Below are 13861 nucleotides of genomic sequence, written 5' to 3'. Positions count from 1 at the left end.
AGGAAGGGCACCAAGACCTGAAATCACACCCACACTGAAAAAGGAGCCAATACAGAAACCCTCCTACATTTTCTGGAGAGCTGAGTATTTTTTGTCCTTTAGAAGTACAGTTTTGCTCCTCAGAATCTCTGAGCTCTGACTACAAGCAAACAAATACTAGATCTCTGCTTTATAGATACTTTGACATTAGTCTGATACGTGAGAGGAACCGACTTGAGGGTACCACTTCCTACTTGTACCTATTGTTGAGAACTGAAATTGCTTCCCACTAGGATAAAACCAAAACCGTCCAAGGATTTATATGAAATGCAGATTGTCAGGTAGGTGTGTATGTTTCCTTGATGGCCAACTGCTTTCAAAGTCTGGCAAGAAAGAGACTCACACTAACTTCTCCTGCACCACAGGACAGTAACTATCAACCTATGAATTTGTTAGCTACATCCTGGACAAAAATCCTTTCAGATGAAAATTTCTTAAAATCAGAAGTGTCTCTGGAAACACACTTTAGCTGTAATTTAAAAGAACACAAAAAACTCAAGGACAACATCGTGTAGAACCACTAAAAGTATATGCACCTACAACACAACTCATACTCAATTTGTAGTAGTTATTTATTGGTTCTTATTTATTCTCCCCATTTCAGTTGTGTTCTGACATATCCAAGTATGTGTAAGCGGAAATGGAAAAAAACATCAAGAAAACGTCTTTTCACAGCATTATAAACCCCCTTCATACATCTTATAGACCAAACGACAGGCTGATGAGCACCGATGGATGTTGCTGGAGAGCATCACTTACAGCTCTCTTCTTAATTCCTCCCATCACTAGAACAACGGAAAAGCAATCACTGGGATCGGAAAAGCAAACACTGTTTCCGGCTGTCTGAATGAGGGCTCTTCCCAAGCATCTTTATTTTACCAACCACATATCACTGATAATATCCTAGTTATTGTAGTGAATCAAAATATTTGCCGTGAGTGACACAAAGCAACACACAACTGAGACGGGGAACCTGATTTTGCTACTACTGAGGTCCAGAGTATGATTTGTCATTTTTGCGTGAGCAGAATCAGGCTCATCATGTGGAACAAAGCACGCGTCCCCATCCTGCAGACATCGCAGAGTGATGATGCAGCTGTGTCACACCACTATGGTAAGACGAGGTTCCACTGAAATCAGAACAGGACCAAAAGCATGGCTAGAAAGAGGAAGAATTTGATTTGTTGCCTTCATAGTGCAGACAACTAACAAGCTGCCTCTGGTGGCACTTGAATTCGTGATCAGCCTTCACTCTCTTAGTTCTTTTGCCTCAATCTCTAAACAATTATATAAAAAAGTTATGAAAATCAGTCTAAAAGGTCAGGTCAGACAAAGCAAAGTCAGACACTGCAACCGCCAGCTCAAGAGGGCCCGAGCTGCCACTGAGAATCGTGTTTATTCACAATCAGGTCAGAGCCAATTAATAAAAAGTCTAAAATAGCGGTGGCAGTGGATGCAGCTGATAGCGTTAAATCATAGTCGGTGGTACTCCAATTAAAGCTGTTACATAGCTGTTCTTTTCCTCTCTCCTGCTATAAGAAGCAACCAGGGAAAGTGAGGTGGTGCCATTGCATTAGGAAAAATTTGCCATAACTTTATTTTAAACTATTTTTTTCTCAAAGAAAGTTACTATCACCCAAAATTTTTAGTTTACATTAACAAAAGGCAGCACTTAAACCTTTAAAACATTTATTTTTTGAACTTATATACATGGGGTTTTTTGCCTCAGGAGACTAAATTGCCATTTGACATCATTCTAGAAAATCTAAAATTACTACCAGCGATGAAGAGCAGTAGTGGATCTCCACACATCTTGCCGATCCACTAAATGTTTGGTAACTGCACGTAACGAATGTGTTGGTGCAGGAGCCCCTGAAGCTCTGCCTCTGATGCCTTTTGTTTGCCTTCAGACTACACTGAATGGAAACGCACTGAGTCTGTGCGCGTGGATTAAATAAACCCAGAGCAAACTATTAGGAAATAAAATAGGATCGTGTTGGCTAGGTCGCCGATCGCCCTTCAGTGCAGCTCAGCTCAAATAAGACTGAATATGCAGCAAGTCAATATGTGCTGGCTTTGTTGCTGTTGCCAGACTTCTTAAACGAAAGTGGGATCTCGTAATTAGAATAAAGCCAGCACTTAAGTTTCCCCGTTGGCACGCTCCGTGAGAGATTTCGGTTCGAGACGGATGCGCCATCTAAAATTGTCCAAGTTTAAATTTTTTATCAGCTCGAGGCGGCAGAATCCCCCCAAAGTGCCCGTTCCCTCATTAACCCAAGTGGGGAACTCTCCCGCAGCCGCCACCCGCCACTCGCGAGGCTCCGCACACAAAGAGCTGTCTCTGCAAAGGCAGGTCACAGCACGCCCGGCTCCGAGGCAGGCACCGCCGCAGCCGGCGAGGGAAAAAAGGATGCGGCAGTCAGGGCAGCCCCCGCCGCAGCCGGCGAGGGAAAAAAGGATGTGTCTGTCACAGCTACAACCCTCATCATCTCCACATGACTGCACCAGCTCCTGCCTACCTAATCTCTTAGCTGAGTTACCATGCAGATGACTTGCTGATCTCTTTCTAATGTTTAGTTTAACATGTCTTCGGTTAGCACCAGCATATGACAGTACTGACAGCCGTGGCTGTTCCTTTTTAAATATCATGTCAGAAACACAGCGCAATAAAGCCGGGGATGCGCTCCGTGGCTCCGCGCACCATTATGATAGTAGGGGTTTCTTTTTTAATGAGGAAGATCTGCATCTCGGGAGCTTTTTTCATGTGTCAGGATGCATGGACAAATCAGCAGCACATCACACTGGCCAAAAATGAAATGCTGACAAATGTAGATATTTCAAATTTAATTGACACCTAAATGTACTTGAGATAGAAAAAAATATATACAGAAAATGTGAGTACAGGGTATGGGAATTAATAAGGAAAATTCTGTAATAATTTTAAGAGATATTTTGGTCTCGAAAAAATTAAATTTGTGTATTTTATTAATTGCGTGATAGAGACTAGGTACAAAGGGGTAGCACAGACTTGTCATTTTTCTCCTAAAAGGGGCCTCTGGAATTTCAGGGGGGATTTTTTTTTTTAAATTAATATTTTTTTTTAAGCTATACAGCAGCTCTAGGGAATTAAGGAATTTGTCCCTCTTAGACGGTAAAATGAAGAGAACAAGGGATTTGGATGCATGGGCTTTTCCTTGCCAGTGTGACACAGGAGACTTGGGACTGAGGGGAATTACCTCGTAACTGTTCAATCCGAACAAAGCACAGACCCATCGCTGGAATTCCTCCCTGCATATTCCGAATACTCAGCACACTCAAGTGTGAGCTCACAGAAATATTAAGATATCTATTTGATTTTTAAAGTGTCGCTTCACGTACTGTGAATGTTCATGGGGGCAGAATATTTCAAAGAACTCCAGAAATATTAGCATAAAGGATATTCTAAATTAAAGTGACCAAAAAATTAGTATCATGATCCATCCAAAGAGATAACAAAGGCAACCCTTTGTGATCACTACACCCAGTAAAGGCAGGTCACTAATTGTTCTGCAGGTTTTGTGAACTTCCTGCAAATTTCCGAGAGAGCTGAAATATTAGCAAATAGTTTAAAGTGGGAACAAGGTGGGCGACACCTCCGCCTGCTCTGACAGATGTAGGTGCAAGACTCTCTAAAGCCGTTTCACGTTTTTGTCCTAGTGCTCAGCACCGAGGATCTATTCAGCAGTTTTCCCCGACACCACACTCGACAAAGGCAAGCTGCCTACGTTCGGTAGGTTCACTCCAAAGCAGATAAGGCCCCAGAATTAAAGTTTCTTTTAAACCGCCATAGAGGAAAGGTGAGAGAGCTGGAAAGGACGGGGGTTCCCAACAAACCTGGCTGCTCTCCGCACGTTTCCCTGCCGTTCGCTGTCCCTCTGCCGGGCACCTACACTCTTGGTGCCGCCGCCTTCGTCGTATCTAGCCTCCCCTACACCCATTTTCCCAAGCACTGGCAGCAAGTCCTGTTGCTATAGCCTGTGCTTTTTTCTTTCTTTTTGCAGCCATCCTGGTTCTACAGGCACTCGCTGGCTTAGCTTTCCTCCTGAGCAGAGCTCCTTGCTCGCAGGGAAGGCACGGAAAGCCTTTCCCGCACACAAGTTCCGTGTGGCGGAGCTCTGAGAGCCTGGTTATCAAACTGGAATTTCCTGGGCTGCGTGAGCCTGTACCACTCAACACAGCCGTCGCGCTGGCTTCGTACGAAATTCAGCGTAGTGAGCCGCTATTGCACGGCAGCCTATTTTCATTCACAGGGTACAAGGAAAGCCATTAGCTTCTCTACTGAGTCCCACCCGACTTCTGGAAAGCCGTAATGAACTGCTGCCGCACCGACACGGCTTTAGCCAGCCCAAGAGCCTTTTGACATGCTGTTAATTGTGAGCCTGACCCTCTGATTTCCTATTTTAATTTCCTCCCACTCTGCAGGCCCTGGAAGCCAGCAAGTCGGTACTTAGAGAAGACAGATCCTAGAGCACTCAGGAAGCCTGTTCTACATTTAATAGGAAATCTTGCTGTGGTGTAAAAGAGAGCTCTCAAAAACCTGCCTATCTGTTAAAAATGCAACATCTTATTTCTGTGAACAACTGATTTGTGTTTAAAGAGGTATGTCCCATGTGTCTAGACTTGCCCCAGGTGGTAATCCAGCGTTTTCTGAGCTCTCATCTACGAATTCTTCCCGTTACCTTATAAGTAAGACAGTTTTTAAAAAAATTATACATTTTAGATTTAAAGAAAAACTTTTAAGAATCATAAACATCACAAACCCTGAATTATTGATAGAATTGTAAAACAATAAACTTTCTATTAAAACAGAAAAATAAATCACTGAAAATTTGGATGGGGGAAACAACAGTTCTTCCACTAGCTCGTCCAAATACGATGGTTTAACAACAGACACCAGCAATAATCTTGGGTGTTCTTTGAAGTCATTACTCCCACCCTCCTGTGTTTTAACTGAAGGCTGATTAGAAAAGACAATGTTTTTCTTTTATACACATTAAAAAATCCCATTTAATGTAACTGAAGATACAAATTTCCCTGAGGGTCCTGCCCCCACCAGTGGGGACAGACATGCTGCAAAGTGTCTCCAAAGCCTTCATTCAAGACCAAAAACTTAGTGTGAGTTTTAAGTACAGGAAGAAAATTTTCCCTGAACAGAAGCTCTTCCTCACAAACACATCCCACACAGGAGCACCTGAAAAGAAGTAACTGGCTAATCATTAAGTTTTGGAACCAGTGTAATTAAGCGAAATATTTTGGTAACGTTTAGTCTAAGCAAAGCACCCCCTCAGCACTGCTGCTGCTCTCCCGGCCTCTCCTCTGATCTGCAGTAACGGCACTCCAACACTACCGAGCAACACAAGTGAAAATATATATAGTGGTGTTTTCTCTCCAAGAGAGAGAAAACAATGTCATTTTTTAAAAAAGAGACAACACTTGGCTTTACGTTTTCATTTTGGATTAATATAGGAAGATTATTTCTTACTGAGATAGAAAAAAGAATGTTTGTGAAAATTGTCACAAAAAGAAAAAAATCTATCTTGAACTAGTATTTAAAACCCAATTTATTCAGAATGTCATTGTGAGATAACAGTAAAGAAAAAGGTCAGGATTACCGACTCATTGCCTATTTCAAAGGCATTCACCTGAAGTTCTTTCTTAGGTAAGCCATCTATTTGTGCTCTATTTAAGTACAAGGGCAGATATTTCCTCCACTGGTACTTCCAAAATCATCCGTAGCATCGGTCTCATCATCGTTGTGTGCCATGTGTCCCCTCTCCTCCATGGCCCCAACTAGTCTTTCTTAAAACACTCTGGGCAAACACTTTACAGGAGATCTAGCTGAGTGCCATATTCTGCAAGTAACTGTCTGGAAGCAGTTACACCAACGTTTGTTTTGTCACCTGAAGCTGATGACAGGCAAGAGTGAAAATAATCAGATCCTGCCATGACACTGCATTTGACCTGGTAAAGCACTGAAGCTGTGCAACATCAGGAAGAGACCATAACTGATACCATATAGCAAGTGTCAGTGGTATTAGCAACATTACCTGGTTTTCTGCCACATTTAAAAGATGGAAAAATCTGTCAGTAAAATGCTCATGAAGAAAAATAAGTCAGTTTATAGCTGCAAACATCCTGATTATCTTTTGTAGGTTATTGTCAACTGTTTGCATAAAAAAAATTTTGTAGTTTATCCTGTCAAAGCAGCTGAATTGTAAACACCCATTAAAATTAACAGCAATAAATTCAAATCAAGTAAAATAATAACTGCAACTCAATGTATTACTATACATCGATGATGTTTATCATTCATGTTTACATTTATTTCTGTTCTGATTCTGGCAGGATCCAAAAATACATGTTAGCGGTAAGTCGCACCGGAACGCCAAGCAGCTTTGGAATGCAAACATGCGTAATCCTTCCTATGAAACACACTTAATCGTTACAGCGACTCAATTACCCTTCCCCTACATGCAGTGAATCATCATACTAAACATCAAGAAAAAACTTCTATTTTGAAAATTTCCATAATCTTTGTGCAGGAACAGCTCCCACCCTGTAACAGCACGAGCCCTTCTGCAGGATCCGCAATCTACTCCACAAGAGGGCAACCAAATTCCACTACGAAAGGGATAAATAATCCTGTAGAATTTAAAAGTGACCATTCAGTTTAGCTAAAAGCCAGAGTATCTCCCCATCTCAGAGCAGCTGGGAAAAAGTAAGCCACGCACTTCTGATGCAGCCTCCACGTGCACCCAGGGGCTCTTGGGCGATGCTGGCAAGGTTCAATATGTCCACTCTCTTCTTAGGTTTTCCCTTGATGGCCTATGGTTAACTGCGGCAATGCATTAAGACTAGCTGCAAAAATACACAGTATCGCCATTCAAAAGGAATTTGTGACATTCATGAAACTATCTGAAAAAACCTCTCCGAGGTAACAGAACACACCGTTCATATGAACGAGAGATGTTAGAAACCAACACGTTGCGCACGTGAGCAGCAGCCACAGCAGTAGGACTTATTTGGAATAACCCCTAATTACTGCATAGCCCAATCTACAGAGCTCATTACAGACCTGCCGTTAATGGGACTCTAACGTTAAAGTGTGAGACACAACCCTTCCTGCCATCACTGTAAAACAAGCAGTTCTGTATCTTCCAGGTAAAGCCTGGCAAGAACGGTGGATTTGCAGGGATGTGGCTAACAGCTTCACTTAGAACACAGTTCAAATCACAAGAAAGAAATGAAGAAACTCCAAAACCTGAAAATTTCCAGTAAATGGGCTGATCAGATTATGTGTAACTTGGCAAAGCAGAATTTTCCAATACGTTAGCTTTGGTTTCTTGCTTTCTCACACTTCCTCTGAAATGTTTCAAAATACAAAACCCAAACATTTTGTTATTTGAAAGCTTTGATCTGTAGTATTCTTTAAGTTCTCCTTTGGCTAGTTCCAGTTCCGAACGCGCTGTTTGTGGGTGCAAGTAGAGAGAAGCAGAGCAGCAGAGTACTTACTGTTCTGGGCTGGAAACTGAAGTCCTTCGCCCTTCCACAGCGATGTTGCTCTTGGGCCTCTTAACAACATGAGGTCTTGGCGGGCGAACCTATTACATACACACACACAGCAGACATTTAATCAAATACCTCAAGCTGATCAGACAACAGACATAACAAAAATAACAAAACATGCATAACCACTGTTATCTTAAAGGTATCTTCCATTCAGAATTGCTTTTAAACATCTATTTTCTGTGCCACAAGAATATTAGTAATGAATATAAGTATACAAACTAATACAAAGCACAAATATGAACTACAAGGATCTACAACTTGTTTAAGGACACAAAAACCCCAGTTTCTTGAACAGCAAATGAAACATGCTTGTCTCTGACTGTAGCTATGAGCAAAGCAATAGCAATTTGTTCCTCTGCCCTGCTTGGTACAGGCTAAATTTCTGATAACAGATTCCCTAAAAGTGAGCCTCCCCTTGTCCAGTGAGTTGACAGAATAGAACTGGAAAATCCCGTGTGGTGTTGCACATCGTATTGGCAAGTGGAGTTCAGCTCTGAAATCATGGTCCTTTTGTCCTCTTGTCCACGGGAACCCAACTTCTCAAGTGAAGACTTCTGTGTAGGGGAGCACTGAAAAACTTGTACTTAGAATAAAAGTTATAACATGGAAGACATAGCTCATTCTTCACTAAAAATTTGCTTCCTTATAGCAGCTGAACAGAAACCCATGCCAGACATATTATCATTATCACCCCCAATGTTACATGAGTTCATCTTTTATTGTCTCTAAGATGAAGATGATGTTGCTGCCAATCCAATCCTAAATAACGCATCACCCTCCGATCTTCAGAAATCAAGCTGAATGTACCTACATTAACTTCACAAGCAAACAAGTTTTACTTCAGGGAAAGCATTAAGCGCTTGTGATCACTATATAGTTTTTGCACGTGCCTACCTACGCTGGTGCGAAATCCTGCTGGGGAACCTGTCCCTTTGAGCCAAGTGTGGCAGTGACCATCTGCAGCACAAGGGCCAGGCTGTATGAACAAACTTGCCAGTTTTGTTAAGAAAGCGCTGCCTCGCCTGAAACAGGTTCTGATTTGTTGGCTTAACTGACTGCTAGTTCCAACAGAAAACCCCAAACCCGCAAATAAAGTTAGGAATACACAATGTAAAGGAAGCTGTTAAGGCCAGCCTGAGCGCTCGCTGGGCAACGAATGAATTTATTTGCAGGGATAGAACAGACGTAGACTTCTTCCTCCTGCAAGTTCTTGTTTATTGTGTTTCGCTTTTAATTTATTATTCGTTGTGGGAGGGAGTGTTTCTGGGCTTTTGGGTTTTTTGTTTAAATTTTTTTTTCTTTTTTATTACCCCAGACACATAAACCTCAAATTTTCTCACCAGGAAAAGGCCATTGAATTGTGCGTAGTGTTTTCACACTATATAACAGTATGCAGAGGATAGTAGCAGGATTACTGTACTGAATTTTCATTTCAAAGGAAACAGTGTATGGCAGATATGATGAAGAAATCCAGAGATGTATTGCCACAATTTCTTAGGAAAAGGGGCTTATAAAAAGGTCAGATGTTAAGGTCTTGAAGATCAGTCTCCACACAAGGCTGCTCCTCTCTACAATAAAGACAGCTTAAGAATGTGAATTTATGGCAGGAATAGAAGGATTAAGTTTGTGGCAACTTCAACTGAACTTGCAACGTGGTGAAACATGGGGAAAAGAACAACAGAGCTAATTAGACGAGCTGAGCTGTCAGAGTGCGGCTGAATGGCTCGGTGCCAACAAACAAAAGGAATGGGCTGGCAATCAGCAGGATCGATGAAGAATACTGCTTCATTAGGGTTGATAAAACAGAGAGAGAGAGACCAGGAGAGCGCGAGTACGCGCAAGGGAGCGGGGGGAGAAGCAAGAGGAACTGGGGGGAGAAGAGCGCGAGAAGGAGAAAGAGAAAAAGAGAGGAAGAAAGAAACTTGTTTAATTAAATCCGAGCTGGAAGATGATGTGCAAAGCTGGCTTGTCATCATGCTGGGAACACTTTCACCTTTTGGGTGGTACCCTGGGGGCGTGATGGTGATGAGGGAGAGAGATGAGAGTTTTGGATGGCTCCAGGGGTCACCAGACCAGTGAAGTGCAGGGTGACATGCTAAGGAGATTCAGAGCATTGTTCGAGGGGGACTGCGGGGAAAAGCCAGGAATCCAGCCAATTCCTTGCAGGATTTTGAGCCTTATGTAGCTGCTTAAATGCTTATCAAATGGAAAGTATGAAAGAAATCCAACTGCATGAGTGCACAGCCAAAAGAATAAAGGTAAACATCAGCACAGAAGGGTTAAAATGTGCTTATGTCCCCACCAACTTTATGCCTAATTATTATATTTTAACTTTTTCCAACCAAATTAACTTTCCAGACAGCCACTATTAAACCAGAGAGATGTCTGTTAATTATAAGCAAAATCCCTCTCTCTTTCATAGCAGCACCACCACTCATTTCCAAAACAGCAGAATGTGAAGGACGCTATCCGTTCTGCTCCTTTGGTCTGTGTTTTTGTTTTTATTATCAGCAATGACTCATGTTGCAAGGACTAGTGCCCATGGATTCCTCCTCATAACAGATATATCCTGAAAACAGTAAGTATTTCTCAGGAATTCTGGTATTACGTGGACTTGGTTGGAAGAGCAGAGGCACCTGCTCTCCTCTTCCAGTGCTTGTGGTAAAGACTAGGAAAAATTGCTTGTCCATACCCACCTCGGTGACACATGCCAAAACTAAGAGAGGGGAAAAAAGAGCCTGCGCAAAGTATTATTTACACACACAAAAATGTATTTCAACTATTAAAAGCCAAATAACAGTTCTGAACAACAACAAATTTATGTATATTTGATACAAGCGTATTTTGGGGAGTGATTATAATAATTTACATTTATCTTGAATTTCCTCCTGATGAATGAAGCATTTCTGTTCCACTTACTGACACAGCTAGATGAATGCAACGGGAGCTTTTATTATTGCATTTCCAACCTTTTATCAATCACGTTGGGAGCAAAGACAGTTGACGCAAACACATTATAGTGAGGACTATTAATGCACTACAGCTGGGAGATTAAACAGCCTTAGCAAGACTCTGCTGTAACAAATTACTCGATCTGAACACCACTGTTCAGCAACTTTTCTACAGAGGAGTCGCAACGTGCCCTCCCGCACGTGCCAAACACAAGCCCGGGTGCTCCGAAGCACTCCGGGAACCCCACAGCACCCTGGGAAGTTTGTTCCCGGTGTCGGGCATCTGGGAGGGTCTCCTGTATCAATCACGCTCAAGAGAACACGCGCAAGTGTAGTCGACGCTACCTTTTAAACACAGAACGCAGGAATCTGCACAGCAGCAATCCATACAAGTGACTCTGTTAAGCTAAACACCCAGAGTTAAAGAGGAGGAGGAGAAGAAACACATGCTATTGAAACGTAACACAGGAACATGCACCAGACATCAAAAGTTAACACACCCCCAAGTGCACTTGTTAACCAGCTGCCTGCTCATCTGAAACATATTTTTAACAAGTTTTAGCAAGGTTAGATTTGAAAACTTGCATCTCTCTCTTTCTTATGCATGTACGTGTATGTATAAGGAAGCAAGGAGTAAGATGTATTTGCCTTTGGGAGGAATTTTATTCGAAGTACAAATTCCTAAATACTTTCCGAGACTGTTGCAAAAAACAATACCCCTTCTAAACTGATACCACTTTCCTGGGCTACTAAAAAAAAGTCACTGGTGCAGATCTAGCACAGTCTCCAGCTGGCACAGTTAATATTTAACAACTGTCCTACCGTTGGTGTTCTGAATTAAAAAATCCTGAGATCGGGTATCCCTGCCTAGTACAGTACATTTATTGCACTGAGAGTAACTTCTGCATAGTTCTTTGTGGAAGAGTTGCTTCCTCTGGCCAACACACTGTGCCTACATCTTTTTTTATACTGTGTAATTACACAGTCCCAGCTTGCATTTTACATGAACATAAAGTATATGTGTCTATCATCCATAATGTGCTACTAATGTTCTACTGCCCAAATAGAGACTTTGTTTTTTTTATCTATTCCATGGAGAAAAAATAAGCATCCCAAATTAATCTGAAGCATAATTTCCAAAGAATAAATACTTTCTCTTCAGACTTCTGCTTCCTTTCAGATTTGAGTTTAGTGCAAGTCTTCAAAAGCTCACGGGCTAAAAACTTATGCCAGCTTAGCAAGACCTTTTGTGTAAGAAATCACCGCAAAAGTAAAAACAAACATTGCAACAGCAGCATCAGTTACCTGCAGACCTGACCGAAAGCTGCAGAACTCGTCAAAGAAAAGCAGAATAAATGCAGGTCCAGGGCTGTGCCGCAGCAGAGAAGAAGGGAGTTTAGGTGCATAATTCACACATTGCTTTTTTGCAAAGTTTGACAATCCAAACTACCAAGGTTTAGTTAATGCTACTAAGAGCGTAACTCAGGCAGTGTTAAGCTGTGGCAGTGAAACAAAACTACCAGCTACTCACGGGCCTAGATGAACGCTGTATCTTTGGAGGCGGTGGCCGGGGCGGGCGGAGTCTTTGCTGCTGTATCAAAGCGGAAACTAAATTAAAGTCGCCTGCATGCAAACACCTCTGATTCTGTGGCAAAAGCAGCACCAGTGGGTCGTCACTGCAAGCCTGCAGCATCAACAGTACCGGCTGTTGAACCCACGGCATTATTATTAAAGCTGCTGCAAAATGTGTGACAAAAGGCAGGCCCTTCAGAGAGCCAGCCAGGCAGGCAGCACGCTGGCTGAGGATTGCTGCTCAGCGAGACGGTCAATGCATTGATTACAGTCCCCGCGAGGACACGTACAACCGAACATGTACAGAACATGTACAACTGAACCGTACTTACCCACCCAGGTACTCGCTCAAGGAATCGTATTTTTCTGAGAAAACGTGTGATGGGATTTGCTAATTATCTGCCACATCACTGTTTGATTAGGTAATGACAATAAAAATAAAATTTTAAATATTTGGGGGTATCTGAACTATATTTTGTGTTAAAAGAGTCACCAAACGTTGGTACCCCTTCCAGCTGGAGTTTTAAGTAGGCCTTGTGTTAACTCTCAGAATTGTGACTTCAATACTTGTAACACCTCAGCCAATCCAACACTCAGATTCAACTTTATCTCACCCACCGAGGAGCTACCAGCAATAAAGTTCATTTTGAGATCTTGTATGTATTGCACCACACACATTTCTGAACCCTAAAGAGGTCTGAATAGAGCGGCAAGACAAAACTACCTATTCACAGCAGTGCGCTTTCTCCCTTACACAGGGCCAGGGGAATGGCGTGGCTCAAACCAGTGCTGTGACGCGGAGAAGAGGAGGCAAAGAGCGCTGAGGAGTAACTGACGTGGAGGTCCACCAGCAGGTAACAGTTATTTGCCCTTGGCCAGGGCGTCACTTTTAATATTGACGTTAATACCTGTCACCAGAAAGGAATAAGCAAGCATATTCCAACTATCTGAAGACCATATTTACTGGAAAAGCCACTGATTTGAAGTTAATTTGTTAATGCAGCAAAACACATTGTTTCTAAAAGGTCAGTAGGGGAAGCTGTGTTGGAATATCAACTTAATTACCTGTGCTGCAAGGATGAACGGGTACAAAACAGCAGCCGGCTACATTGCTAAAAGCTGCTAAATTGCTCTTGTAGGTATGTTCCTAAATGTATACACTATAGTTTCTGTGAAGGGGAGAAATGTCTAAATTAGCACATCCTTACCAATGGCTGTTTACCAGCATACCTTTTTACTCCAGACATTTTCTTAATTGTCCTTTTCTAAATACTTACAAAGCAACAAGACAGAAAATTTGCAGAACCTGGCACTGTTTTGCTAATTATCAGAAAAGTGATTTTAAGCTATGAGATGCTGGAGGAAGAAAAATCTGACATACACTTTTATACTGTAAAAATAATATTTTTAAATTACAGATGCCACATCTCATAAAGCAGCTATTATACATCCAAGGAACTTTCACAGCTATTTAGGTTTTTTATACTAGAGAAAACATTACAAAAAGATCATTTCTGGTCTGCAAGGTAACAGCTCATAAGCAGAATATTATCTCAAACTAATTGTGCGTGTCTGTTGAGATTTTTTTGAAGAGGTATTCAAACCAGGGCCTTTATGAGTAAATTACAGGTGCTATTCCACGTGCAGCAACAAGTGCAACCAGAAAAAAATGCATAAAGGAAACACAACTA

General features: G+C 41.9%; 1 protein-coding gene across 1 annotated transcript in view; it reads right to left on the bottom strand.

Moving 5' to 3' along the window:
• The window catches only part of LOC104275350 (DENN domain-containing protein 1A-like), a gene marked incomplete at its 5' end in the record, with an annotated part of 65291 nt that overhangs the window by 4445 nt on the left and 46985 nt on the right, over positions 1-13861 (bottom strand). Inside the window, 2 exon segments of the mRNA XM_009871277.1 lie at positions 7591-7679; positions 12130-12189. Coding sequence (XP_009869579.1) covers positions 7591-7679; positions 12130-12189 — 149 coding nt within the window.

The sequence above is a fragment of the Apaloderma vittatum genome, unplaced genomic scaffold (genome assembly GCF_000703405.1).
Source record: "Apaloderma vittatum isolate BGI_N311 unplaced genomic scaffold, ASM70340v1 scaffold7896, whole genome shotgun sequence".
Taxonomy (NCBI): domain Eukaryota; kingdom Metazoa; phylum Chordata; class Aves; order Trogoniformes; family Trogonidae; genus Apaloderma; species Apaloderma vittatum.
This window is presented reverse-complemented; position numbering and strand designations above follow the sequence as displayed.